Here is a 27286-nt window from a genome sequence, read left to right as displayed (position 1 = left end):
AGCCCCAGGATACATTACATATTCAACACAGTGTGGGATTTCCTTATTTCCTCTTTCCATTATGCACGTTTTTGACAGATTCCATGAATGTATGATCTGTGAAAGAGGGAGAAGTGTATGTGTTCCAGTATATTTTACAGTATATTTTATAGTATATTTTACAGTATGTGTACTGTATGTGTTCCAGGCAGTATATTTTACAGTAAGTTGTACAGTATATTTTACAGTATGTGTACTGTATGTGTTCCATGCAGTATATTTTACAGTACTTGTATTGTATGTGTGTTCGGGATATAACTAGGACCCAAAGGTTTTCCTTGTCAGGCCACATGATCAGGAAATAACCATTCCATCTGTGGACCCCCCACCCTCTCTCTCTCTCTCTCTCTCTCTCTCTCTCTCTCTCTCTCTCTCTCTCTCTCTCTCTCTCTCTCTCTCTCTCTCTCTCTCTCTCTCTCTCTTTCTCTCATCAGTCCTTTAAGAGTGTACGTGTTCAATTGGAGATGAATAGGAAGCAGGTGGAGGCAGCGGTCCTGTCCACGCAGAAGGATGGGATGTTGACCGTGGACCAGGCTCTGGTTAAACAGGCCTGGGACAGAGTGTCCAACAGGGTAAGTGTCTGGGACGGGACCTCTGTTACTGTTGTGGAGTAGAGTAGAGTAGGGTGTATTCTGGTACAGCCTAGCTCTCAAGGACACAAGCAAACATTAAGAGGGGCCTAATCAAATACCTGACCAAGTACTCAGTCAAATCTCCAGTCAACCAAACAGTGAGCTGCGTCATTTGAAGGCTTTTTAGCCGAAACATTGAAATAAATCCACAACCAGGAGAGATAAGTGTGGGACTCTATTTTTTCATTTGTACTGCAAAAGTTCCCACCAGCATATAGACAGGCAGTCAGAGACAAGGTAACTTGACAATAGCTCATTGACTGACATTGTAACCTCCTCCCTACAGCTCCTAGGGTGGCACCTGCAGCTGGACAGGGCTCTGCCCGCCCCCCTGGGTGTGGTGGGGGAGTGGCTGCACCAGGCTGAGGGGGCACTCCGACAGGAGGTCACTATTCAACAGACATCTGACGCGACATCTAACACTGTCCACATGACCCTGGAGCAACACAAGGTGGGCAATGTGAGCAAGGTGACAATGCGAGTCCATTTAACGTTACACACATCCTTATTAGGTCAGTTGTTATGTACTATGTAATGGCTGTACCGTAACACAGGGTGTAATGACTGTACTATTCTCTGCTTGTGTGTGTCTGTCTACAGGACATGCTCAAATGTCTTGAAGGTCACCAGCAGGTCTTCCAGAGGATCCATAAAGACAGAAGTGTCAACGGAGTCCCTGTCCCCCCAGAGCAGCTGCAGGACATGGCAGAGAGGTGGGTCTTATCGTGGCAACCAAATGGCCCAGGTTTCCCTGAACAAACATTTAACACCCAAACCACTCATCTCCCATCCCAACCCCATGATTTATTTACAGAACATTGACCAGATTACCAGCACTAACGTCGCTGGTTTAAGCTTGTCCTTGTCCATTCTATGCTCACCTGTTGACCATTCAGTTTTTTCTCTTTTAGAATGAACTTTGTATCGACTTCGTCAAACATTCATCTGGCCAAGATGGAGTTCTGGGAGAATAAACACCACATGCAGGCGTTCCTGATGCTGGCAGAGTCCAAGCTCAAATCCTGGATCATCAAATATGGCCGGCGAGAATCAGTGGAGTTAATGTTACAGAACTATGTTGTAAGTCCAACAATATACAGTATTGCTCTACTTTTAAATGTCACCACTATTTCATCTTACTTTCCCACATTAGTTTCATGTAAATTATTTTTGAATGAATCGGTATAATGTTATCTAGGTTAGAGAAAAAACATGCCCTGAATGTTATTCTAATCACCCACTGATTTTGTTTCTCCTCTCTCATTCAGTCATTTGTTGAAGGACAGCAGTTCTTTGAGCAGTACGAGACATTGTTCCAGACTCTGAAACAGTCTTCTGAGCTCTATGTCAAGGCTGATGGCTCAGGTGAGTTTTTACAAGATCAAGCTTCATTTGGCAAGTTTTACCTCATTATCTGATTCTTCTACCTTTTCCTAACTACACCACCTACCTGACAAGCAACTTTCTTTGTCTTTTCCCTTTTGATTTAGGCAGTATTTATTGTCAATTTTAGACCACTTAATCTTATCGGGACCCTGGGGCCTAAATCTCCATATCTAGCCCACCACCATTTCCAGTACTGAATATTTTACCGATATATCACCTCTGATCAATTTCCCAAGAATGGCTCAATAGCCAATCACCCACTATCGTCCAGCATCTTCTATCCTCCCTGTCTTTTATAGTGGTTTGTCCTCTCCAGGCTAAAGTCTAAATGAGGTTTCTCCACTCTCAGCTCTCAGTGGGGAATTCGACCCCATTAGCCGAGCTGCTCTACTTTTGCTGTCTCTGGGCACTAACATGCTACGGTAGCTAGCTTGTTGATTTCATTCAGTTCCAGCCCTGCAGGCTTTATATTAGGGTATGCAGGGGAGAAGAACTGAGGTGTATCTGACAATCTGAAACATGATTGGTCGACCTCCGAAAAATGAGGCTCCCCATGAGTGAGTCCAGCCCCAGCTGGTGGTGGGTTTGCTGTGATTTGATTGGTCAGGTTCAGGCTCATCTCCTGGTTATTTCTGAAGGATAGCCCTCGAATGATTGCAGAATGGGTACAGTATGTTTTCTGCCATTTGGAATGATTGCAGAACGGGTACAGTATGTTTTCTGCCATTTGGAATGATTGCAGAACGGGTACAGTATGTTTTCTGCCATTTGGAATGATTGCAGAACGGGTACAGTATGTTTTCTGCCATTTGGAATGATTGCACTAGCTTGATGTGCAGATGTAATTGGGTTTCCTCTTTGGACTCATTTGTCAGTTCTAAAGAACACACCAACATTCTGTAGTCTTGATGTGCATATGAATGTACTGTGTGGATTCCTTTTTCCTCTGATTATTGATATTCTATATTTATAACCACTGTTTTCATTCAAATAGGCTTGCCAAGAGACCTTGTTTGATCTCTCTCACTACCCTGTGTGTATGTGTGCGTGTGTGTGCGTGTGCGTGCGTGTGTATTTATCCCATGTCTCTATGTCTCCTCCTCTCCCAGTGGATGAAGGTGAGGCGGGGGTTAGGAGGTTCATGCGGGAGGTGTTGACCCAGTGGAGGAGTCTGTCTGTGGAGGTGCGCAGTGTAAGGAGCATGCTGGATGAGGTGCTCTCTAACTGGGAGAGGTACAGCTGCACTGTGGCCTCTCTACAGGCCTGGCTTGAGGATGCAGAGGGAGCACTCAGCCAGCCTGAAAACATCAAACGGGTATGTCTTACTGTAGACCCCCTCACTTGATCCCCATTCACCTGCTTATAAACATTGTAGATTGATGTAGGCCTAGCATGTCACCAATGAAACAACCACACCTTAACTTCTGCTTTTCTGAAAATGGACCTGAGAAAACGGGTGAAAGCTCTTTTGAAGGGGGTCTTTGACCTTAACATCTTCTGATATATCCATTTCTGACACCCTAATTTCAAAAATATTTATTTGATTTCAACATCCAAATCATCTTCCAACCAACCGTCAAGATTCCCTCCAACTTCCCCATGTCACTGAGGACGTCCCAGCTGTCAGGTCACCATGGATACCCCAGCTGCCAGATTACTGTATAACCCTAATAACTAAACCACTGGGGACAAGACAGATAATTACCCCAACCACTCAATGAATACCCAATGTCATTAATGTCATTACTCTCTCCGTCCTTCAATCTTTTTACATTCTCCTCCCATCTCTCTCTCTCTCTCTCTCCCCCCCTCTCTCTCTCTCTCTCTCCCCTTTCTCTCTCTCTCTCTCTCTCTCTCTCTCTCTCTCTCTCTCTCTCTCTCTCTCTCTCTCTCTCCTCTCTCTCAGGAGTTCTTCCGCAACCTTTCTCAGTGGATGGATCAGCACTCTGTGATGAACGACGCAGGGAACTTCTTGATTGAGACATGTGACGAGACTGTGTCACGTGACCTGAAACAGCAGCTTCTCCTGCTCAACGGGAGGTGGAGGGACCTGTTCGTCAAAGTCAAACAGGTAACGGAGCTATCACACACCTGATCATGGAGACAGAACAAACTGATCACACTATTAGACCTGTTGGACATAAGCTATGGGACACACAGGTAGGTAGTGGCACATTAAGACCCATCAGAGATGCAGATAAATGAGCATACCTGCCCTATGGTCATTGATGCAGGTAACTGAACACACTTGACAAAGACACACTGGTTACATCAACAGCAGTGCACATTAAGTCTCAAACCAACACACTGTGCCCCCTGTCTCTGCAGTACGCCCGTGAAGACGAGCTGGACAAGTGTAGGAGGGACCACATGAGGGCCATCTCTGCCCTGAGGGAGCTGCTGGACGGTGCAGAGTTGAAGCTCAACGCCCCTGTACAGGTCTCCTTCCTCAACATCAGGTCTTTCCTACAGGATGTGGAGGTAGGTCATGAGTAGGCTGTGTAATATGCACATACAAACTGCATTGTCATGTTGTCTAAGAGGTTTTTATGAAGTAGCATGCAGACCTATATTTTATTCTGTGTTCAGAATGCTGTTTGCTTCTGTAAACATACTGTGCTAGATAGCCTTCCAGCTTTCTCTATAAGCCACAGAGTAGATCCAGTCAATATTCCACAAACATTGCTACGGCAACTATGATTGAATCTAGCCCTTGTAAACACACGACTAAGATGAGATTTCTCCTTCTTTACTTTCACATCTCCCACTCAGAACACCAAGAAAAAGGTTGTTGCCATGGAGACTCAGTACAAGTTGGCTGCCTGCAGTGCCCAGCTCCTGTCCAAGGATGCCCCGCAGGAGGAGGGCGCCAAGGCCATGGCTACTATGACAACGGTCAAAGGTCAACTCAGTAAGGTTGGTATCACCAGAGGGTAAAAATGACGTTTTATTAATCCTTTCCTGCCTCAAATCGTCCATTTGCCAGTGTCAGCTACTGCAATGTACTGGGGTGACTTTTCCAAAAGCTTCTTATTCTAATCTTGATACTCTTTTGTTCATCACCTACAAACAATGAACTAAAATGATCTTAATGCCGCATTTCCATAGACGATTTACTCCAGTGTTTTACCCAAACGGCTCAGACTTTTCTGTTCAATGCTACAAAAGTTTCATCATTATACTGGATCTCTCTAGGAATGAATTACCTCCCTCTCTCTGATCCCTCTGCTGCATTCTAATTATGGACACTATTGATTCTCATGGAGCCTTGTTCCCCCTGTCTCTGTCCCAAGGTGAGGGAGAGGTGCCCTTCTCTGGTGAGGGAGTGCCATGGACTGCTCCCCCTACTGGAGGAAATGGAGAAGCACATCACAGGCTTCTACCAGGCTCTGGAGAGGGCCATCCGATCACTGCAGCAGGCAGAGACCCAAAGCCACAGGCCCAGGTCCAGGGACAACACAAACACAAGTGGCAGGTGAGCTAGGGGACTAGGGTGTGTGTGTGTGTATGTGTCTTTGTGTGTGTGTCCTTTTCTGTGTGTGTATGGTTGTGTATAAATAAAAGTGAGTCTGTATATCCCACTCTGGGTGAGTTTATATATCTACTGTACTCCCTCTGCTCCCCCAGGACCTCCTGAGCCAGCAGCAGAGCTGTAAGATGTGTTTATCTGTGATTGAGAGGAACCTCCACTCCCTGCAGAGGACGCTCTCCTCCAGCAAGGCCCTGAGGAACTTCGACCAGACCCTCCTGCAGAAGAGAGTGACCGAGATTCAGACCTCTGCACAAGTTAGCATTACTGTACTCAGGTGTCATATAGGAACTACACATAGGAACTACATTACCCATGACATTGCGTAATGTTGGCTGTGCCTAACAATATTTGTGCCATATTTGTGCTGCTACCATGGTGTGCTGCTGCCATGTTGTGTTGTCATGTTGTATGGCTGCCATGTTGTGTTGTCATGTCGTGTTGCTGCCAAGTTGTGTGGTCATGTTGTATGGCTGCCATGTTGTGTTGTCATGTTGTGTTGCTGCCATGTTGTGTTATTGTCATGTTGTGTTGCTGCTATGTTGTGTTGCTGCCATGTTGTGTTGCTGCCATGTTGTGTTATTGTCATGTTGTGTTGCTGCCATGTTGTGTTGCTGCCATGTTGTGTGGTCATGTTGTGTTGCTGTCATGTTATGTGGTCATGTTGTATGGCTGCCATGTTGTGTGGTCATGTTGTGTTGCTACTATGTTGTGTTGTCATGTTGTGTTGCTGTCATGTTGTATTGTCATGTTGTGTTGTGTTGCTGCCATGTTGTGTTGCTGCCATGTTGTGTTGTTGTTATGTTGTGTTGCTGTCATGTTGTGTTGTTGTTATGTTGTGTTGTGTTGCTGTCATGTTGTGTTGCTGCCATGTTGTGTTGCTGCCATGTTGTGTTGTTGTTATGTTGTGTTGCTGTCATGTTGTGTTATTGTCATGTTATGTTGCTACTATATTGTGTTGTCATGTTGTGTTGTTGTTATGTTGTGTTGCTGTCATTTTGTGTTGCAACCATATTGTGTTGTTGTCTTAGGTATCTCTCTATGTAATTGTTTCAGTGTCTCTTTTGTCATGGTGTGTGTTTTGTCCTACTTTTATATTTTTTATCCCAGCCCCAGTCCCTACAGGAGGCCTCTTGCCAGGCCACCATTGTAATTAAGTATTTGTTCTTAATTGATTAAAAGTTGGGGTTTTTTATTTTAAAAAACATCAGAGCAGAGATTAGCATTTCCAGACCAGGAAAATTGGGGTACAAGATTGTTTCGCACAAGATTTCCGACTCGGGTGCTCATATTAACAATTTTGAAAACTGAAAATATTGACTTGATCAAAGATGATTGTCAGTTAGAGGTCACATACAACTACAGTAACTACATTACCCACGCAGCATCACTACATCTTTACCACCCTTTGTGCTCTTCCCTCCAAGGGTCTGTTGAAGGAGGTGGTGGAGTGGAGGAGGCAGGAGGAGGCCAACAGCACCATGAGGAGGAGGTTTGAGGAGTCTCGTCAGGAGCTGGAGAGAGTGCTGAAGGTGGCAACCACCTGCCTGAGAGAGGGGGGAAACGCAGAGGAGCTGCTGAGAAAACAAAGTGTAAGACTAGAAGAAAAACACCAGTCAATCAACAGTCAACCTTACTCAGTTTAGATGAGTGGGAGGAATCCCTTTTAGAGATTCATTTGAGACTATTTGAGACTATTGAGACTAATTTAAATGATTGAGAAAATACAATAATAAAATGAAATAATTCTTTGCTCCCCCTCTGACTTTTTCTGTTAATTCCGTTCAGGAGTTCTTTGGGCAGCTAGACCAGCGGGTCCTGAGTGTGTTCTTAAAGGCCTGTGACGATCTGACAGACATCCTGCCTGAGGAGGAGCAGCAGGCGCTGCAGGACACTGTCAGGACGCTGCACAAACAGTGGAAGGTCAGACAGCAAAGTTTGATCACTTTCATACATACAATAGTAGTAATGGCAGTCTTCATAAAAGGCGTAAAGTGCTACATGATATTACATGGGGGTACAATAGCAGCCATCTTGTAGAGCATCTTCCTGGACTGATGTTCCTTTATCCTTGTGTAAGTCCTTGTCTCTCTGTATGCTCTGAAAAACAATGTCCATCTTGTCTCTCTGTGTCCCTGTGCTTCTGCAGGACATCCAGATGGAGGCGCCGTTTCACCTGCAGCGTCTGAAGGTGGAGGCAGAGCGAGGCCGGGCAGGGGCCGTCCTACAGGAGTGCAGGGCGGAGCTGGCCAGAGAGATCCAAGCACTGACCACCACAGGCAGCGAGACAGTCATCAGAGAACACAGGGTGAGAGAAGGAGGGAGAGAGAGTGAGGGAGGTATTGAAGGAAGGCGGGAGAGAGGGGCAGGAATGAGTTCACCCTAACTAACCACACCATTATGTGTCTATCCTTAGGCCTTCTTCAGGGAGAAAGCACCTCTCAGTGTGTGTGAGAAGAGCATAGGCAACATGGAGGAGCTCTGTCAGACACTCCCTGACAACGACTCGGCTAGACAAACCCTGGACTCCACCAGGAGGGCCCTGGCAGACGTCAAAGGTCAGATAGAGGCCACCCACCTGAAGCTGCAGCAGCACTCCCAGTGGAGGGAGTGGAATGACAGGTGAGAGGGGACAGAGATAGACGTTTCTCTGAGAAATCTGTCCAAAGTAACGAGAATTTCTCCAATCTCAAAAATATATATATTTTGAATGATGCTGATGTGAAGTACCTTACTTGTAAAGAAATAATGTGATAATGTAGGGAAACAAATCCCCCTTGATCCAGGTTCTCAGAGCTCTCTGATTGGCTGTTGTCTCAGAGAAGCCAGGTGAGGCTCCTGAGGGAGAGAGCCAGAGATCGCTCCCACCAGGAACAGGTGGATACTACTGTCCAGGTGAGCAAGATGTGCTATATCCCAGAATTACCACAGAGGTTATAGTTAAGAATGAAATGAATTCCATTTCCCCATTGATACAGAACCTCTCCATCTTTACTACTACCTCTTCCCATACCTCTCAATCTCTCCCACTCTATCCCCTTTTCATATCTCCGTGTCTACCCATTCCTCTCTCCTCCTACCCTTCACCCTTCATCCCATACCTCTCCCTCTCTACTCCTCAATCTCCCCTCCCTTTCTAACCCAAATGCTGTCATCCTCCAACCCCCCCTCCCATAGGAGCTCCAGAGGGCAGCCGAGGGGCAGGAGGAGAGCCTGTCCTGGCTGAATAGTCGTCTGGCTGTACTGACAGAGGTCAGTCCTGAGGTGGAGGCTATTAGACAGAGGGCTGCCCTGGCCAAACTCTCCTCTGACCTCACCACCCTGCTCTCCTCTCTCTTGGAGGTAAACCATCTTATTTTTTTAGTTATGGCGATAAAATTGTCCTCTTGTCATGAAGGTCAGAATTGAGAGACTGATCTTTGTAACTTCCTTGCCTATCTATAAAGTGAACTGGTGATCCCTGCTCTATTATAATGTTATTATGCTGGTCTAGTCTGTGTTATATACCAGTATACAGTATGTTTTAAGGACCTGCCTCTCTCTCCTCCTCTCTCCGCTCACTTCGTCTCAGTGGGGTCAGGAGGGGTCTGTGAGGGTCCACAGTGAGGAGCTGAGGGAGGATGTGCGTTGTGCTCTAGAGGAGGTTCTCAGGGCTCGAAGGGAGGCTCAGGAGCAGACCAGCAGGATCCTGGAGGCAGAGAACCCAGAGGAGGCCAGGCAGCTGCTCCTCATACACCAGGTAGGGGCTGAGGGAGAGGTGGGCTGAGGGAGGGGTGGGCTGAGGGCTGGCTGGCTGTGTAACTATGATGTCTCATAAAGCCATTGTGTGTGTTTGAGATTGACTACATTGCATTGCAGTCGGACTGCACAATCAAAATCACTGATATACAAATCACCTTGCATCCCAAAACACTACTTAGAAGATTAGCGATTCTGTGCTTCTCCTTGCTCAAACTGATCCTCTTTAACACTTTGATTTTCTCTTTAACTTCCATTTTCTGTCTCTCTGTGTCTGTCTCCCTGTCTTTGTCTCTCTGTGTCTGTCTCCCTGTCTTTGTCTCTCTGTGTCTGTCTCCCTGCCTTTGTCTCTCTGTGTCTGTCTCCCTGCCTTTGTCTCTCTGTGTCTGTCTCCCTGTCTTTGTCTCTCTGTGTCTGTCTCCCTGTCTTTGTCTCTCTGTGTCTGTCTCCCTGTCTTTGTCTCTCTGTGTCTGTCTCCCTGTCTTTGTCTCTCTGTGTCTGTCTCCCTGTCTTTGTCTCTCTGTGTCTGTCTCCCTGTCTTTGTCTCTCTGTGTCTGTCTCCCTGCCTTTGTCTCTCTGTGTCTGTCTCCCTGTCTTTGTCTCTCTGTGTCTGTCTCCCTGTCTATGTCTCTCTGTGCGTCAACAGCAGCACCTGAAGCGTCTGCAGACCGACAGGAAGAAGGCAGAGCTACTAGTCGCTCACTGTCGCCAGCTGCAGAAGGTGGAGGGGCTTAGTAGCTCACTACGGGAACTAGAGGGTGCTTTCAGAGAGGTGGACCGCAAAGTAGGGGCCCAGGAGCACAATCTGCAGGTACAAGTCTCTGGATGAACTACACTGTATTCACACAGGTGGCTGTGTTGAAATGCACGTGCATGTCTTCCCATTGATCTTTCAGCACATGCACCTTCCCTGATCAATGATTGGTCTTTGTCCTATGTTAACTTGCCATTGATCTATGTGCTGTGTTTTTGACTTACATGTTTTCTTCATATCCTCGGGTTTCAAGTAAACATGTCCCTCTCGGCCTTGTCATTGATCAGTTTAAATCTGTGTGTCTGTGGGAATGTGTGTCTGTCCCGTTTGTGTGTGGGTGTGGCTGTCAGTGTGTTTGTGTGTGTGTGTGCGTACGCGTGCGTGTGTATATGTGTGCGCAGGGTTGGGGAGTAACTACAGTTACATGTCAACTGATTACTAAAAAAACTAACTGTAATCAGTTACTTTACCAGCAAAAATATTGTAATTCGATTACAGATACTCTTGAAAAACTAGATGATTACTTCTTGGATAACTTTTAAATTCAGAAAGGATGTTTGCAAAAAAATACATTATGACTCCTTTCTGTTTTCTCAATGACATTCAATTAATCATTGAAAAAAGGTGCAAGTTTAAGTTTGTTCTACCAGACTGAGTCTGGCCACAAGTCAGAGACCATTGTGATGACACACCAGATGCGTTTAATGGATCATTTTTGTCTTCTTCTAATGCATCTTAAAGGTAAAGTAATCCAAAAAGTAACTTAAAGTAATTAGGTTACGTTACTGATTTGGGGTAATCCAAAAGTTACTTACTGATTACAATTTTGGACAGATAACAAGTAACTCTAACAGATTACATTCAGAAAGTAACCTACTGAACCTTGTGTGTGTGTGTGTGTGTGTCCACATACTGTATGTTGTGTTTGTATTCAACGATATCTGTGTGGGATCCTCAGGCGACTCTGGGTGCATGGCAGGAGTTTGACGCAGAGAGAGAGGCAGTATGGCAGTTTGTCAGCAGTACCAGCCCTGTCTTACAGAGGGAACTCATCTTCAGCAGCCTGGACAGCCTCAGGACTGAGCTGGGGTGTACCAAGGTAAGTCTGTTAGAGATACATCCAGTGTGTGCGTCTGTGCATATATACAAATTCAAATGAATGATGATCATAAAAATTGACAATGACCACAAGCACAGTGTATATTAGTCGGTTTACAGCTGTATGCAAGATACATACAGAGTCTTCAGAAAGTATTCACACTCCTTGACTTTGTCCACATTTTGTTGTGTTACAGCCTGAATAAAAAAAATATTAAATTGAGATTTGTTGTCACTGGCCTACACACAATACTCTGGAATGTCAAAGTCAAAGTCGAATGATGTTTTTTGACGTTTTTAAAAATTCATAAAACATTTAAAGCTGAAATGTCTTGAGTCATTATATATTCAACCTTTTTGTTATGACAAGCCTAAACAAGTTTAGAAGTACAAATTAGCTTAACAAGTCACAAAATAACTTGTATGGACTCACTCTGTGTGTAATAATAGTGTTAACATGAACTACCTTGAATGACTACCTCAACTCTGTACCCCACATATACAATTATCTGTAGAGTCCCTCAGTCGGGCAGAGAATTTCAAACACAGATTCAACCACAAAGACCAGGGAGGTTTTTAATGCCTTGCAGAGAAGGGCACCTATTGGTAGATGGGTAAAAAAAGAAGCAGACATTGAATATCCCTTTGAGCATGGTGAAATTTTAATTACACTTTGGATGGTGTAACAATACACCCAGTCACTACAAAGATACAGGCGTCCTTCCTAACTCAGTTTCCGGAGAAGAAGGAAACCACTCAGGGATTTCACCATGAAGCCAATGGTGACTTTAAAACAGTGACAGAGTTTAATGGTTGTGATAGGAGAAAACTGAGGATGGATCAACAACATTGTAGTTACTCCACAATATTAACCTAAATGATAGAGTGGAAAGACGAAAAGACGGAAACCTGTACATAATAAAAATACTCCAAAACATGCATCCTGTTAGCAATAAGGAACTAAAGTAATACTGCAAAACATGCATCCTGTTTGCAATAAGGCACTAAAGTAATACTCCAAAACATGCATCCTGTTTGCAATAAGGCACTAAAGTAATACTCCAAAACATGCATCCTGTTTGCAATAAGGCACTAAAGTAATACTCCAAAACATGCATCCTGTTTGCAATAAGGCACTAAAGTAATACTCCAAAACATGCATCCTGTTTGCAATAAGGCACTAAAGTAATACTCCAAAACATGCATCCTGTTTGCAATAAGGCACTAAAGTAATACTCCAAAACATGCATCCTGTTAGCAATAAGGCACTAAAGTAATACTCCAAAACATGCATCCTGTTAGCAATAAGGCACTAAAGTAATACTGCAAAACATGCATCCTGTTTGCAATAAGGCACTAAAGTAATACTCCAAAACATGCATCCTGTTTGCAATAAGGCACTAAAGTAATACTCAAAACATGCATCCTGTTTGCAATAAGGCACTAAAGTAATACTCCAAAACATGCATCCTGTTTGCAATAAGGCACTAAAGTACTCAAAACATGCATCCTGTTTGCAATAAGACACTAAAGTAATACTCCAAAACATGCATCCTGTTAGCAATAAGGCACTAAAGTAATACTCCAAAAACATGCATCCTGTTAGCAATAAGGCACTAAAGTAATACTCCAAAACATGCATCCTGTTAGCAATAAGGCACTAAAGTAATACTCCAAAACATGCATCCTGTTTGCAATAAGGCACTAAAGTAATACTCCAAAACATGCATCCTGTTAGCAATAAGGCACTAAAGTAATACTCCAAAACATGCATCCTGTTAGCAATAAGGCACTAAAGTAATACTCCAAAACATGCATCCTGTTTGCAATAAGGCACTAAAAGGCAATACTCCAAAACATGCATCCTGTTAGCAATAAGGCACTAAAGTAATACTGCAAAACATGCATCCTGTTTGCAATAAGGCACTAAAGTAATACTCCAAAACATGCATCCTGTTAGCAATAAGGAACTAAAGTAATACTGCAAAACATGCATCCTGTTAGCAATAAGGCACTAAAGTAATACTCCAAAACATGCATCCTGTTAGCAATAAGGCACTAAAGTAATACTCCAAAACATGCATCCTGTTAGCAATAAGGCACTAAAGTAATACTGCAAAACATGCATCATGTTAGCAATAAGGAACTAAAGTAATACTGCAAAACATGCATCATGTTAGCAATAAGGCACTAAAGTAATACTCCAAAACATGCATCCTGTTAGCAATAAGGCACTAAAGTAATACTCCAAAACATGCATCCTGTTTGCAATAAGGCACTAAAGTAATACTCCAAAACATGCATCCTGTTGCAATAAGGCACTAAAGTAATACTCCAAAACATGCATCCTGTTAGCAATAAGGCACTAAAGTAATACTCCAAAACATGCATCCTGTTTGCAATAAGGCACTAAAGTAATACTCCAAAACATGCATCCTGTTTGCAATAAGGCACTAAAGTAATACTCCAAAACATGCATCCTGTTTGCAATAAGGCACTAAAGTAATACTCCAAAACATGCATCCTGTTTGCAATAAGGCACTAAAAACATACATCCTGTAATACTGCAAAACATACATCCTGTTTGCAATAAGGCACTAAAACATGTAATACTCCAAAACATGCATCCTGTTTGCAATAAGGCACTAAAGTAATACTCCAAAACATGCATCCTGTTTGCAATAAGGCACTAAAGTAATACTCCAAAACATGCATCCTGTTAGCAATAAGGCACTAAAGTAATACTCCAAAACATGCATCCTGTTTGCAATAAGGCACTAAAGTAATACTCCAAAACATGCATCCTGTTTGCAATAAGGCACTAAAGTAATACTCCAAAACATGCATCCTGTTAGCAATAAGGCACTAAAGTAATACTGCAAAACATGCATCCTGTTAGCAATAAGGCACTAAAGTAATACTCCAAAACATGCATCCTGTTTGCAATAAGGCACTAAAGTAATACTCAAAACATGCATCCTGTTTGCAATAAGGCACTAAAGTAATACTCAAAACATGCATCCTGTTTGCAATAAGGCACTAAAGTAATACTCCAAAACATGCATCCTGTTTGCAATAAGGCACTAAAGTAATACTGCAAAACATGCATCCTGTTAGCAATAAGGCACTAAAGTAATAAAACATGCATCAAAACATGCATCCTGTTTGCAATAAGGCACTAAAGTAATACTCCAAAACATGCATCCTGTTAGCAATAAGGCACTAAAGTAATACTCCAAAACATGCATCACGTTTGCAATAAGGCACTAAAGTAATACTGCAAAACATGCATCCTGTTAGCAATAAGGCACTAAAGTAATACTCCAAAACATGCATCCTGTTTGCAATAAGGCACTAAAGTAATACTCCAAAACATGCATCCTGTTTGCAATAAGACACTAAAGTAATACTCCAAAACATGCATCCTGTTTGCAATAAGACACTAAAGTAATACTCCAAAACATGCATCCTGTTTGCAATAAGGCACTAAAGTAATACTCCAAAACATGCATCCTGTTTGCAATAAGGCACTAAAGTAATACTCCAAAACATGCATCCTGTTAGCAATAAGGCACTAAAGTAATACTCCAAAACATGCATCCTGTTTGCAATAAGGCACTAAAGTAATACTGCAAAACATGCATCCTGTTAGCAATAAGGCACTAAAGTAATACTCCAAAACATGCATCCTGTTAGCAATAAGGAACTAAAGTAATACTCCAAAACATGCATCCTGTTAGCAATAAGGAACTAAAGTAATACTGCAAAACATGCATCCTGTTAGCAATAAGGCACTAAAGTAATACTCCAAAACATGCATCCTGTTAGCAATAAGGCACTAAAGTAATACTCCAAAACATGCATCCTGTTAGCAATAAGGCACTAAAGTAATACTCCAAAACATGCATCCTGTTTGCAATAAGGCACTAAAGTAATACTCCAAAACATGCATCCTGTTTGCAATAAGGCACTAAAGTAATACTCCAAAACATGCATCCTGTTTGCAATAAGGCACTAAAGTAATACTCCAAAACATGCATCCTGTTTGCAATAAGGCACTAAAGTAATACTCCAAAACATGCATCCTGTTAGCAATAAGGCACTAAACATGTCCTGTTTAATACTCCAAAACATGCATCCTGTTAGCAATAAGGCACTAAAGTAATACTCCAAAACATGCATCCTGTTAGCAATAAGGCACTAAAGTAATACTCCAAAACATGCATCCTGTTTGCAATAAGGCACTAAAGTAATACTCCAAAACATACATCCTGTTTGCAATAAGGCACTAAAGTAATACTCCAAAACATGCATCCTGTTTGCAATAAGGCACTAAAGTAATACTCCAAAACATGCATCCTGTTTGCAATAAGGCACTAAAGTAATACTCCAAAACATGCATCCTGTTTGCAATAAGGCACTAAAGTAATACTCCAAAACATGCATCCTGTTAGCAATAAGGCACTAAAGTAATACTCCAAAACATGCATCCTGTTTGCAATAAGGCACTAAAGTAATACTCCAAAACATGCATCCTGTTTGCAATAAGGCACTAAAGTAATACTGCAAAACATGCATCCTGTTAGCAATAAGGCACTAAAGTAATACTCCAAAACATGCATCCTGTTAGCAATAAGGAACTAAAGTAATACTGCAAAACATGCATCCTGTTAGCAATAAGGAACTAAAGTAATACTGCAAAACATGCATCCTGTTAGCAATAAGGAACTAAAGTAATACTGCAAAACATGCATCATGTTAGCAATAAGGCACTAAAGTAATACTCCAAAACATGCATCCTGTTAGCAATAAGGCACTAAAGTAATACTCCAAAACATGCATCCTGTTTGCAATAAGGCACTAAAGTAATACTCCAAAACATGCATCCTGTTTGCAATAAGGCACTAAAGTAATACTCCAAAACATGCATCCTGTTTGCAATAAGGCACTAAAGTAAAAACTCATCAAAACATGCATCCTGTTTGCAATAAGGCACTAAAGTAATACTCCAAAACATGCATCCTGTTAGCAATAAGGCACTAAAGTAATACTCCAAAACATGCATCCTGTTAGCAATAAGGCACTAAAGTAATACTCCAAAACATGCATCCTGTTAGCAATAAGGCACTAAAGTAATACTCCAAAACATGCATCCTGTTTGCAATAAGGCACTAAAGTAATACTGCAAAACATGCATCCTGTTTGCAATAAGGCACTAAAGTAATACTCCAAAACATGCATCCTGTTTGCAATAAGGCACTAAAGTAATACTCCAAAACATGCATCCTGTTTGCAATAAGGCACTAAAGTAATACTCCAAAACATGCATCCTGTTTGCAATAAGGCACTAAAGTAATACTCCAAAACATGCATCCTGTTAGCAATAAGGCACTAAAGTAATACTCCAAAACATGCATCCTGTTTGCAATAAGGCACTAAAGTAATACTCCAAAACATGCATCCTGTTTGCAATAAGGCACTAAAGTAATACTGCAAAACATGCATCCTGTTTGCAATAAGGCACTAAAGTAATACTCCAAAACATGCATCCTGTTTGCAATAAGACACTAAAGTAATACTGCAAAATAATGTGGCAGAGAAATTAACTTTTTGTCCTGAATACAAAGTGTTATGTTTGAGGCAAATCCAAAAACAAAACATTACTGAGTACCATTCTTCATATTTCCAAGCATAGTGGCGGCTGCATCATGTAATGGATACGCTTGTAATCGTTAGGGACTGGGGAGTTTTTCAGGATAAAAAATCAACTGTATCGAGATAAGCACAGGCAAAATCCTTGAGGAAAACCTGGTTCAGTCTGCTTTCCACCAGACACTGGGAGATGAATTCACCTTTAAACAGGACAATAACCTAAAACACAAGGCCAAATATACATTGGAGTTTCTTACCAAGAAGGCAGTGAATGATTCTGAGTGGCCAAGTTATAGTTTTAACTTAAATCTGCTTGGAAATCTATGGCAAGACCTGAAAATGGTTGTCTAGCACTGAGCAACAACCAATTTGACAGCTTGAAGAATTTTGAAAAGAATAATGGGCAAATGTTGCACAATCCAGGTGTGGAAATCTCTTAGAGACTTACCCAGAAAGACTCAGCTGTAATCTCTGCCAAAGGTGATTCTAACATGTATTGGCTCAGGGGGTTACTCAGGGGAATACTTATCTAATGAAGTTATATTAGTGTATTATTTTTCATGAATTTTTAACAAATGCTATCATTTCCTTTCTATTTTGACATTACAAAGTATACTTGTATATATCGTTGACCAAAGAAATGACAATGAAATCCATTTTAATTCCACTTTGTAACACAACAAAATGTAGAAAAAGTAAATTGGGTGTGAACACTTTCTGAAGGCACTGTATCAATTTGTTTGCAGGGGCTCCATAAGAAGAGTGTGGAGTATGTGGTACAGACAGACTCCCTGTCGAGGAAGGCAGCAGAGATTCAGTTGGGTCCTAAGAACCAGACCCTCCTACAGCAGCAAGCCCAGCAGACCACACAACAAGTCACACAACTGGAGGCCAGCCTCAATAAGAAGTAAAGATGTCTCCCTCCTTTTGACATACTTTCTAGATATATTCACATGCACAGTATTTTTTTCGGTTTCATCCTATTCAGTTGTAGCCATACTGTAGTGGAATGGTTGGGTGTGTGTGTGTGTGTCTGTGTTTGTGTATGTGTTTGAGCACGTGTCTGTTCCAGATTATGACTCTTCTCCTGTCCTTGTTTTGCAGTGTTGACCTGCTGGAGATGGTGTGTGTTTGGTGGGAGCGTTTCATCAGGGAGTCAGAGGCCTTCTCCTCCTGGATCTCAGAGAGGGAGCGAGAGCTGGACACTGTGGACTCCAACTCCTCCTCAGACCGCCTTGATAAACACATCAGCACAGTGGAGGTATGATGTGTGTGTGTATATGTGCTTGCGTGTATGTGTGTGGGAGAAAGGCAGTTTGTTATCACAGCGGCATACTATCCTTTATACTATTCCTCCCTTCCATTCACACTCCATTACATAGAGACAAGAAGTAGTCTGTGCTTTGATCACGATCAGAGCATCACTTGGATGACTGTTTAATGAATATGCCCTGCAGCAGTCTTTACCACTGTGGGTCCCAGTTTCTACACACAGGTTTCAGATAGTATGTGAACAGAGACTGTAGAGACTGATCTAATAGCCCTATTGGGATCTACTTTGACTTGTATCTCTCACTCTCTATCTGTCTCCCCCTTTCTCTTTCTCTCTCTCTCTCTCTCTGTCTCTCTCTCTCTCTCTCTGTCTTTCTCTCTCTCTCTCTCTCTCTCTCTCTCTCTGTCTCTCTCTCTCTCTCTTTCTTTCTCTCTCTCTCTCTCTCTCTCTCTCTCTCTCTCTCTCTCTCTCTTGCTTCTCACTTTCTTTCTTTCTCAGTTTGTTGGAGCAAGACTAGAAGAGCGGGCAGCCATCTTGTCCCACCTGGAGGCGGAGTCAGAGGCTCTGTCAGGGTTTGTGACCCCTGGGGAGGCGGGGCGTATCCGGGCGCGGCTGGCTCAGATGGAGCGATACTGGGAGGAGCTTAAGGAGAGCGTAGAGCAGCTGGGGGGACAGCTCAACCAGAGTGCCACCTGCAGGCAGAGGTTTAACAACAACTTGGAACAGGTGACACAAACCTCTATGGTGACTAGAATTTCCACGGCAATCTCCCACTGACTTTAATGCATGATGTATGCAAAAGTCCACGTTTCATACACTTATCTCAAGTTAAGATTTGGACATTATATCTGGTTTACTGTCAATGATATATGTGTTAGTACATTGTAGTAAGTGGGGATTTTGAATTATGTCTTCATCAGGTGAAGACAACGATGGTTGACCTCAAAGAGAAGCTGGACATCACCATCACCTGCTGTACATCCTCCTCAGAGACCTACAGAGTTCTCCAGGACCATATGGTGCATAATGTCCCTCTTTCTCAGCATGCTGTACTACAATATAATGTGTCTACACTGTTACATCAACAAAAATGATTGCATATGACATATGTGTATCATGTTATGACCGATAGGATAAGATATGGTAGTCACATTTGTTTGTACATTACATTTGTATGTTGGCAATTCTTCCAGGACGTAGTCCAGGCCTTGGAGCAGCTGAAGCCCAGGCTGGTGGCTCTGTGCTTGGGGAAAAAGAGGCTGGGTAAAGGGGATCTGCTGGAGGGAGAGGTGGCTAACCTCCAGAAGGACCAGGGAGAATACATAGAGCAGGCTGCAGAGAAACAGGCTACACTGGAGAAACTGCTGGTACTATGGCAAAAGTAAGGAGACAATGTGTTTGTGTGTGTTTGTGCATGCGTACACCTGTGTGTGTATGCATGTCTGTGTCTGTGCATGTGTGCATGTGTGTATGCATGTCTGTGTGTGTGTGTGTGTGTGTGTGTGTGTGTGTGTGTGTGTGTGTGTGTGTGTGTGTGTGTGTGTGTGTGTGTGTGTGTGTGTGTGTGTGCGTGTCTGTGTCTGTGTGTGTGTGTGTGTGTGTGTGTGTATACAGGAGACCTCATCTGGTACCCTGGAGGTTTTGTATTGGGGATTAGTAGTGCAGTACTGGGTGCTGTAGAGAGATGGACTGTTTATGTCCCTGTCATTGACAGACAGCAGTAACACACAGACATGGCCTGTCATAATGGAAGTGTGTGTGTGTGTGTGTGTGTGTGTGTGTGTGTGTGTGTGTGTGTGTGTGTGTGTGTGTGTGTGTGTGTGTGTGTGTGTGTGTGTGTGTGTGTGTTGTGCGTGTCTGTGTCTGTGTGTGTGTGTGTGTGTGTGTGTGTGTGTGTGTGTGTGTGTGTATACAGGAGACCTCATCTGGTACCCTGGAGGTTTTGTATTGGGGATTAGTAGTGCAGTACTGGGTGCTGTAGAGATAGGACTGCCCCTTTATGTCCCTGTCATTGACAGACAGCAGTAACACACAGACATGGCCTGCCCAATCATAATGGAAGTGTGTGTGTGTGTGTGTGTGTGTGTGTGTGTGTGTGTGTGTGTGTGTGTGTGTGTGTGTGTGTGTGTGTGTGTGTGTGTGTGTGTGTGTGTGTGTGCGTGTGTGTCTGTGTGTGTGTGTGTGTGTGTGTGTGTGTTGTGTGTGTCTGTGTCTGTGTGTGTGTGTGTGTGTGTGTGTGTGTGTGTGTGTGTGTATACAGGAGACCTCATCTGGTACCCTGGAGGTTTTGTATTGGGGATTAGTAGTGCAGTACTGGGTGCTGTAGAGAGATAGGACTGCCCCTTTATGTCCCTGTCATTGACAGACAGCAGTAACACACAGACATGGCCTGCCCAATCATAATGGAAGTGTGTGTGTGTGTGTGTGTGTGTGTGTGTGTGTGTGTGTGTGTGTGTGTGTGTGTGTGTGTGTGTGTGTGTGTGTGTGTGTGTGTGTGTGTGTGTGTGTGTCTGTGTGTGTGTGTGTGTGTGTGTGTGTGTGTGTGTGTGTGTGTGTGTGTGTGTGTGTGTGTGTCTGTGTGTGTGTGTGTCTGTGTGTGTGTGTGTGTGTGTATACAGGAGACCTCATCTGGTACCCTGGAGGTTTTGTATTGGGGATTAGTAGTGCAGTACTGGGTGCTGTAGAGAGATAGGACTGCCCCTTTATGTCCCTGTCATTGACAGACAGCAGTAACACACAGACATGGCCTGCCCAGTCATAATGGAAGTGTGTGTGTGTGTGTGTGTGTGTGTGTGTGTGTGTGTGTGTGTGTGTGTGTGTGTGTGTGTGTGTGTGTGTGTGTGTGTGTGTGTGTGTGTGTGTGTGTAAAATCACTAGGGAAGTCAAGCCAGTAAAAAAGCCATATTACAACCTATGTTGTGATAATTGCATTGTTTGCCCTATAACGCATTGGTTCATACGCCACTGTGATATACAATAAGGCAGAGACAACAAAAAGACAACAGTCACACAGTGGAGGAATAAATTCAACTACACATATGTCTGTTTCATCACAAAACCGCAAAGCAACATCTGTCCCGTGAAGTCCACAAAGCAAATATTTCATACCAACAGTTAAATCATCTGTAGCATGGTCAAGTTAATGTTTTACACAGTTTACTAAACAACTACTGATTTAGAACCACAGAGTTACCACAAGTCAGCTCAAAGACAACAGGAGCCCTGCCTTCGCTGTTCCAGCACCATTTACACTTAAACATTTAAACATCATCAAATCAACAAGGCTATATATGCTTAGTTTAATACACTGAAAATAAACTTAAAAATGTAGTCCAATCAACGTTGCTAAATATCATGTGGCTGTCCATGGTACTAATTTTTGTATGTGTGTGTGTGTGTGTGTGTGTGTGCACGCATGTGTGTGTGTGTGTGTGTGTGTGTGTGTGTGTTTTTGCGTGTTTGCGTGTGCACAAGTAAAAACATTTTTGGAATCTACTTGTAGACTAGTTGAACTCCAATGCCATCCTCCTCTCTTTCATGTTGTCAAAACGATCTATGGCTCTGTCATACAGTATACTTTTAGTTTTTGTTGTCATAAGTTACCTAGCTAAAATGCTTGCTAGCCTGACTTCCTCGCATGGGCAACAATGAACCAGCTAACTTATCTAGCTAGCTACATATTGAACTTCAATCGTCTCAGGCCAGTGGCACAACATATTCATTTATGGTTCAGATCAGAATCGGCATCATAATCATTGGCCTGTACAGAGAATTAAGTCCAAATCCCCATCTCCATCCATGGCTTAGGAAAGGGACGATTTAGCAAGCTATCTACTGCAGGACATCAACACAAGCAGACCAGAAACAGACAAGTTTTTCTGACAATGACGTTTTGCTTTGGATGTGATTTGATTGGTCTGAAGCAAAATCCAAACTGGCCTCCCTTGGGGGTCATTTTGCTGCTACAGGACAACCCACAATTGAGCTCAGCTCAACGCTAATTGGCAAAAAAATGTATATATTTTTTTTATCAAGGGAAGCCAAATGCTTGCTGGCGTCAATCAATCAAATACTATGGCGGCAACATGTCATACATCTTTGGTCCAGACATCATCAGACACATTGGCTGCCCTTAATGAGACGGAGGGGCGCTGTTTCCCTACTCGGATGATTTCTCCAGTGAGATTCAGCCACTTGCGAATTGAAGAAAAACTATGAAAACACAGCGATATTAGTCAAATATTTGGGGAAGCCTGCCTTCCCTTAGCATCCAAGAATACACGCCACTTGTTTGTGTGTGTGTGTGTGTGTGTGTCAGTAATATTATATTATGAACTAGGAGGTGTGAATCGGGTAAATATTCTCGCTACCAATTGTACTAGACCTTATTTCCTTTCCGGTATTTAAAAGTGTCCTCTGTCCTGTTTGTCTCAGGTATGAGAAGGAGAGTTCCAGTCTCAGGTCCTGGTTAGACAGATGTGAGTCTGTCTGCTGTCCAGACACTCAACTCCTCTCTACAGGCAAAGCAAAGCTGATGAATGAGCTGCAAACTGTACAGGTAAAAAGTGTTAACATCAATACACAATCATATTTCAATAACTAAATCATAATTATTGTACATATTTTATGATATCTTATGATATTACAGGAAATGCAGAGTGATTTGCAGTCCCATGAAGCTTTTCTGCAGGGTGTGGTGAGTTTGGGGGCGTGTCTCTACCCTACAGCACCAGAGGGGCGGGTCAGAGAACTCACTGATGACATTACACAGCTGGAGGAGAGAAGCACCTCAATGAAAAACTGTATAACACAAAGGTAAGGACGTGTGTTGTGTTCCACCTGACATAACACACCTACAGTAAATATACAGATGACCAAAGTAGCATTTCCATCAAGGCCATAATCCAGGAGTTTACCCCTTGGCACACACACCCTTACACCTCTCTCCTCTGCAGGCTGCAGCAGCTGCAGACACACCTGTCTCAGGTGGAGCTCTTTGACGAGGCCCTGCTGACCCTCACCCAGTGGAGCGAGAACTTCTTGTCTGTACTCAGAACGACTTCCCAGGTCAACATAACTGACCTGCAGGCTGCTGTCACCCAGGTCAAGGTGAGTTAGACTACGTTTGTTGCCTGAATTGTGCTATAAACACACCAAGTATCCCTTTGAGATGACAAGGATCGATCCTGTAGAATAGATTATGAATTTGTACGTGAATGTTGATGTTGAAACTTTTAGGCTAAACTCTTCACTGCCTTTCCCAGGAGCATGAGGAGTCCCTCCAGGAGCAGACAGCCCTGAGAGAGACCCTGCAGCAGAGAGAGTCCTCCCTCCTCTCCTTCTCCTCCCCAGAGGCCCAGCAGCAGCTCCAGGGCCAGAGGGAGGACTGCCTGCAGCCCCTCAGCGAAGCCCAACATCTGCTCCTTCTCCGTGGAGAGAGCCTGGCTGAGCTGGGGGTCTTCCTCCAGAGCCATGGAGCTGCAGCCGGGGAGGTCAGAGGCCTCCGGGAGGCTGTGGAGGGCAGGGGGAGCTGGGACCGTTCGAAGGCTGAGGAGCTGCACCACGGGCTGGGAGAGGTGGCCGGGGATGTGGCCCGTCTGGAGGCCCAGGCAGTGGGGTTGGATGGGAGGCTCAGCAAGGCCCACCTCCACCTGAGTGGGGCGGAGTGGAAAGGCTCCAGGGAGTGGGGTCTGGGTCAAGGTCCCGGCCAGGGGAGGACGTCGTGCAGGGGCCAGGCTGTGGCCCTCATGGTGGCCCTGGAGGGGGTGCAGCGAGGCCTGGGGTGGAGGCAGAGCCAGGCGGAGGCCCTGGGGGCACTGTGGACCTCCTTCAGGGAGAGGAGGGAGGAGGTGATGAGGAGTCTGAGGGAGCTGGAGGAGAGGGCCAGGCAGGAGGGGGCCAGAGAGAGCAGCGTACAAGCCTTTCAGAACAGGTACAACTAATATCTCTCATAATATAGACACTGCCAGCGGAAGAATGCAACCAAAATACATTTGTTTACATCTCATTTTATGGTTTATATACTCTAGGATGAATATATTGAGTTAAATCCCCACTGTCCACCGTCTCTTCTCCCCAGTCTGCGATTCTTTGTCCAGTTGGAGGATGAGCTTCAGTCTCTCCAGCATTCCCAGCAGTGGCTGAGGGAGAGGGGAAGCCAGCTGGCCCAGAGAGACAGTGAGCTGGCTGGGGAGGCACTCAGGGAGGTGGGCCTGGTGGAAACAGCCTGGGATAACGTCAGGAAGATCATCACTGATGGGTGAGGATGGGTGAGGGAGGGAGTGGGGGAGAGAATGGTTGGTTGGGTGGTGTAGTAGATTTGTTATTGTGTCAGTAAGCTCACTATGATGAGCATGGAGCAGTAGCTGGAGTCTCGGTGCATGGTTTCAACATCTGTGTCAATTAACAAAATGTTTTCTACATATTTTCCATTTTGTCCAGAGAGGATTGTTTCCTGTTTAGTCTTAGTTACATCAAGTTGTCAATGTTGTCTCTCCCCCTCCAGTCAGGAGCAGTTTGGACTCCTGGTGGAGCTGCTACGTCACTTCCATTCCCTCAGGTCCACCCTCAGTTCCACTGTAGAGAACGCCTTGACCGTCACTCACAACCAGCCTGACCACAACCACAACCCAGAGGAGGCCAAGAGAATACTCTCACGGGTCAGTCACACTGTGATTAACCGTGGTCCAACCATTTTCCAGCAGTAGAGTCCTATCTACTGTACTGTAATGAATGATACTGATACAATAGCAGGTATATCAATATTTCACAATGCTTGTAATACAGTTATGGCACTGCCTTATACAGTCTGAAAAAGTGTGGTCATATAGTTCATATAGTACAGTAGGCCTACGATGCTCTTGGGATAATATCTATGCTGTGATTTCCACCTAGTGGTGAAGTGTTGTCATTACACTTTTTCTCTCTTGTCTCAACAGCACGAGGCAGTGATAGCTGAGCTGAGAGGAAGACAGGAGGACATGGACCTGTTCATCAGTTCAGGAGAGGACCTGCAGAGAGAGCTGGCAAACGTGCCACACTGTGGCTCCGACAGCATCCAGAGAGGCATGGACACACTCAGGGACCAGTGGCTGCAGGTGAGGGAGCTAGGATGAGGAAGAGAGCTGAGGGTTTAATTTCTTCTGGGTGTAGATGGTTTCGTAATTCACTTTGGAGGCAACAGATTGTTAAATCACAATATTTCGCTCTTTCTCTGAACATATTTGTTTGTTTGTCTCTCTCATTTTCTCTCCCTCTGTCTCTCTCTCTCTCCCCCTGTGGGATTCAGCGGAGTGCTCAGCTGTCACAAATGAGCATGCAATATCAACAAGTCTAGACATGTTGTCTGCCTTTCTCTCTCTCACTCTCCCCCTATCTTTATCTCACTACCTTGCTACCTCTTGAAAACAAAGATTGACTCTTTCTCTCTATCTCCTTCTCTTAACTACAGGCCAATAACTCAAGAGACAGAGACAGATCCTGAAAGCTGATGTTTTTTTTTATTTAACCTTTATTTAACTGTGAAAGTCAGTTAAGAACTCATTCTTATTTACAAGGACGGCCTACCGGAGAACAGTGGGTTAACTGCCTTGTTCAGGGGCAGAACGACAGATTTTTACCTGGTCAGCTCAGTTACTGGCCCAATGCTCTAACCACTAGGCTACCTGGCACCCCTAGCAGGTATATAAATTGTACATTTATTGGCCTGTCCTGTCCTGTAGGTATCAGAGAGGATCCAGACCAACGCTGAGAGACTAGGCCATTGTGTGTCCCTATGGGATGACCTTAAGACCATGGAACAGGATATCGACCAATGGGCAGCAGCCTCCATCGCTGACCTCACTGAGGGTGTGGCCAATCTTAGTGACAAACAGGGGACAGAGACACACCTTGCCACTTTCCAGGTTAGACCAAGCTGGGCAGTCTAGTCCTAGTATGGATGAAGATCATCACATTGTTCACTGTTGCGAGACCTAATGTAAAAATCTAATCAAAGGATGCCAGCTGAAAGAGTCTCTTGCTATGTTGTAACAGGCGGAGGTGGAGAGGAGAGAACAGAGGCTGGATGCCTTGCAGGAGAGGCTGACCAAGCTCCAGGACCTGGCCAAGCTCCAGGAGACACCCATCCAGCTGCAGGTGAGTTTTAGTTTCAGAGGTCATGATATTCAACAAGTTATCCTCAGCAAAAAAAGAGACTTAACCATGCAACATGTGGAGAATGTCAACCATATGTCTCCCTGTCTCTCTCAGGTGATGGAGTGTGACCTGAGGAAGAAGATCAGTCATGCCCAGGAGGTGTTTGACCAGGCCAGACATTCTCTGACCTACTTCAGCTTCCAGAAGCAGCGCCTGGAGGACCTCATGTCCCAGATGGCCGAGCGGCTGGAGACCGTGGAGAGCTCCCTGTCTGACCTGACGGAACCCTCCGGACCAGAGGATATGATTCGAGTCAAGGTATAATATTACCCTTTCCATTTCAACCAAGCAGAAAAGCACATGTTGATGGAAGGAGTTTCCTTCCCAGGCTCTCAGTTTTATAGAGAGTGTATAGAACTTTGACAAATGGTGAATTTGGCTGTTTATCACTTTCAATGCTCACAGAAATCCATTCAAATACAATTGTAGGTATGTTATTTACTATCCTAAGCTAGTAAAAATCGATTATATTGAATTCTATTTCTAGCCACCCCTGAGTGACAGTCAATACCCTCTCTCCCCTTCCCCCTCCCAGGATCTCCAAAGTGCCCTCCAGCAGCAGAGGGGTGATATAGACATGGCCAGGGAGACGCTTAGTTCACTCTGTAGGTCCCACCCCTCCCAAGAGCTGACCCATATGTCCTCTGACCTCACCCTGCTGGCCAAGAGGACCGAGGCTGCAGCACAGCTCAGCTCCAGGACCCGCGGGACTCTGCAGGACGCACTGCAGCTACGTTTCAACAGTGAGCAGAGGGTTAAATTGGGGTTTTGTGCTGATATGTTTAGGTTATAAAGGTGGATTTCCCTTTGTAAGTTTCAAATAGATATGACTATGTACAGACTCTGTGGATGGACAATAGCAGAACAGCCAGGAGACAATGTACGAATAGATTGCATAAAGTAGGACACATGAAAACACCAAGGAGGAGTTGACATGATAAAATAGCTCAGGACACTGGGGATGGAATGAAGGCTGCGTTATACTGCCT

The 27286-nt window shown here is 44.1% G+C and overlaps 1 protein-coding gene across 1 annotated transcript in view; it reads left to right on the top strand.

Annotated features, from left to right (window-relative positions):
* syne1a (spectrin repeat containing, nuclear envelope 1a) overlaps positions 1 to 27286 on the top strand; it is a 195971-nt gene that overhangs the window by 21027 nt on the left and 147658 nt on the right. The window contains 38 exon segments of the mRNA XM_065026966.1: positions 474 to 611; positions 958 to 1122; positions 1272 to 1384; positions 1583 to 1751; positions 1940 to 2036; positions 3167 to 3372; positions 3964 to 4128; positions 4386 to 4538; positions 4830 to 4973; positions 5351 to 5456; positions 5459 to 5532; positions 5685 to 5843; positions 7014 to 7178; positions 7375 to 7509; positions 7736 to 7894; positions 8003 to 8208; positions 8373 to 8481; positions 8764 to 8928; positions 9158 to 9325; positions 9971 to 10135; positions 11037 to 11167; positions 11445 to 11469; positions 17590 to 17735; positions 17933 to 18089; positions 18600 to 18827; positions 19022 to 19120; positions 19295 to 19482; positions 22536 to 22659; positions 22750 to 22916; positions 23057 to 23210; positions 23366 to 24033; positions 24181 to 24360; positions 24607 to 24760; positions 25040 to 25198; positions 25823 to 26005; positions 26136 to 26237; positions 26352 to 26555; positions 26833 to 27040. Of these exon segments, the coding sequence (XP_064883038.1) occupies positions 474 to 611; positions 958 to 1122; positions 1272 to 1384; positions 1583 to 1751; positions 1940 to 2036; positions 3167 to 3372; positions 3964 to 4128; positions 4386 to 4538; positions 4830 to 4973; positions 5351 to 5456; positions 5459 to 5532; positions 5685 to 5843; positions 7014 to 7178; positions 7375 to 7509; positions 7736 to 7894; positions 8003 to 8208; positions 8373 to 8481; positions 8764 to 8928; positions 9158 to 9325; positions 9971 to 10135; positions 11037 to 11167; positions 11445 to 11469; positions 17590 to 17735; positions 17933 to 18089; positions 18600 to 18827; positions 19022 to 19120; positions 19295 to 19482; positions 22536 to 22659; positions 22750 to 22916; positions 23057 to 23210; positions 23366 to 24033; positions 24181 to 24360; positions 24607 to 24760; positions 25040 to 25198; positions 25823 to 26005; positions 26136 to 26237; positions 26352 to 26555; positions 26833 to 27040 (6238 nt within the window).

Source organism: Oncorhynchus nerka, linkage group LG13, assembly GCF_034236695.1.
Source record: "Oncorhynchus nerka isolate Pitt River linkage group LG13, Oner_Uvic_2.0, whole genome shotgun sequence".
Lineage (NCBI taxonomy): Eukaryota > Metazoa > Chordata > Actinopteri > Salmoniformes > Salmonidae > Oncorhynchus > Oncorhynchus nerka.
The sequence above is the reverse complement of the archived record's forward strand: the minus strand, read 5'-3'. Positions and strand labels throughout refer to the sequence as shown.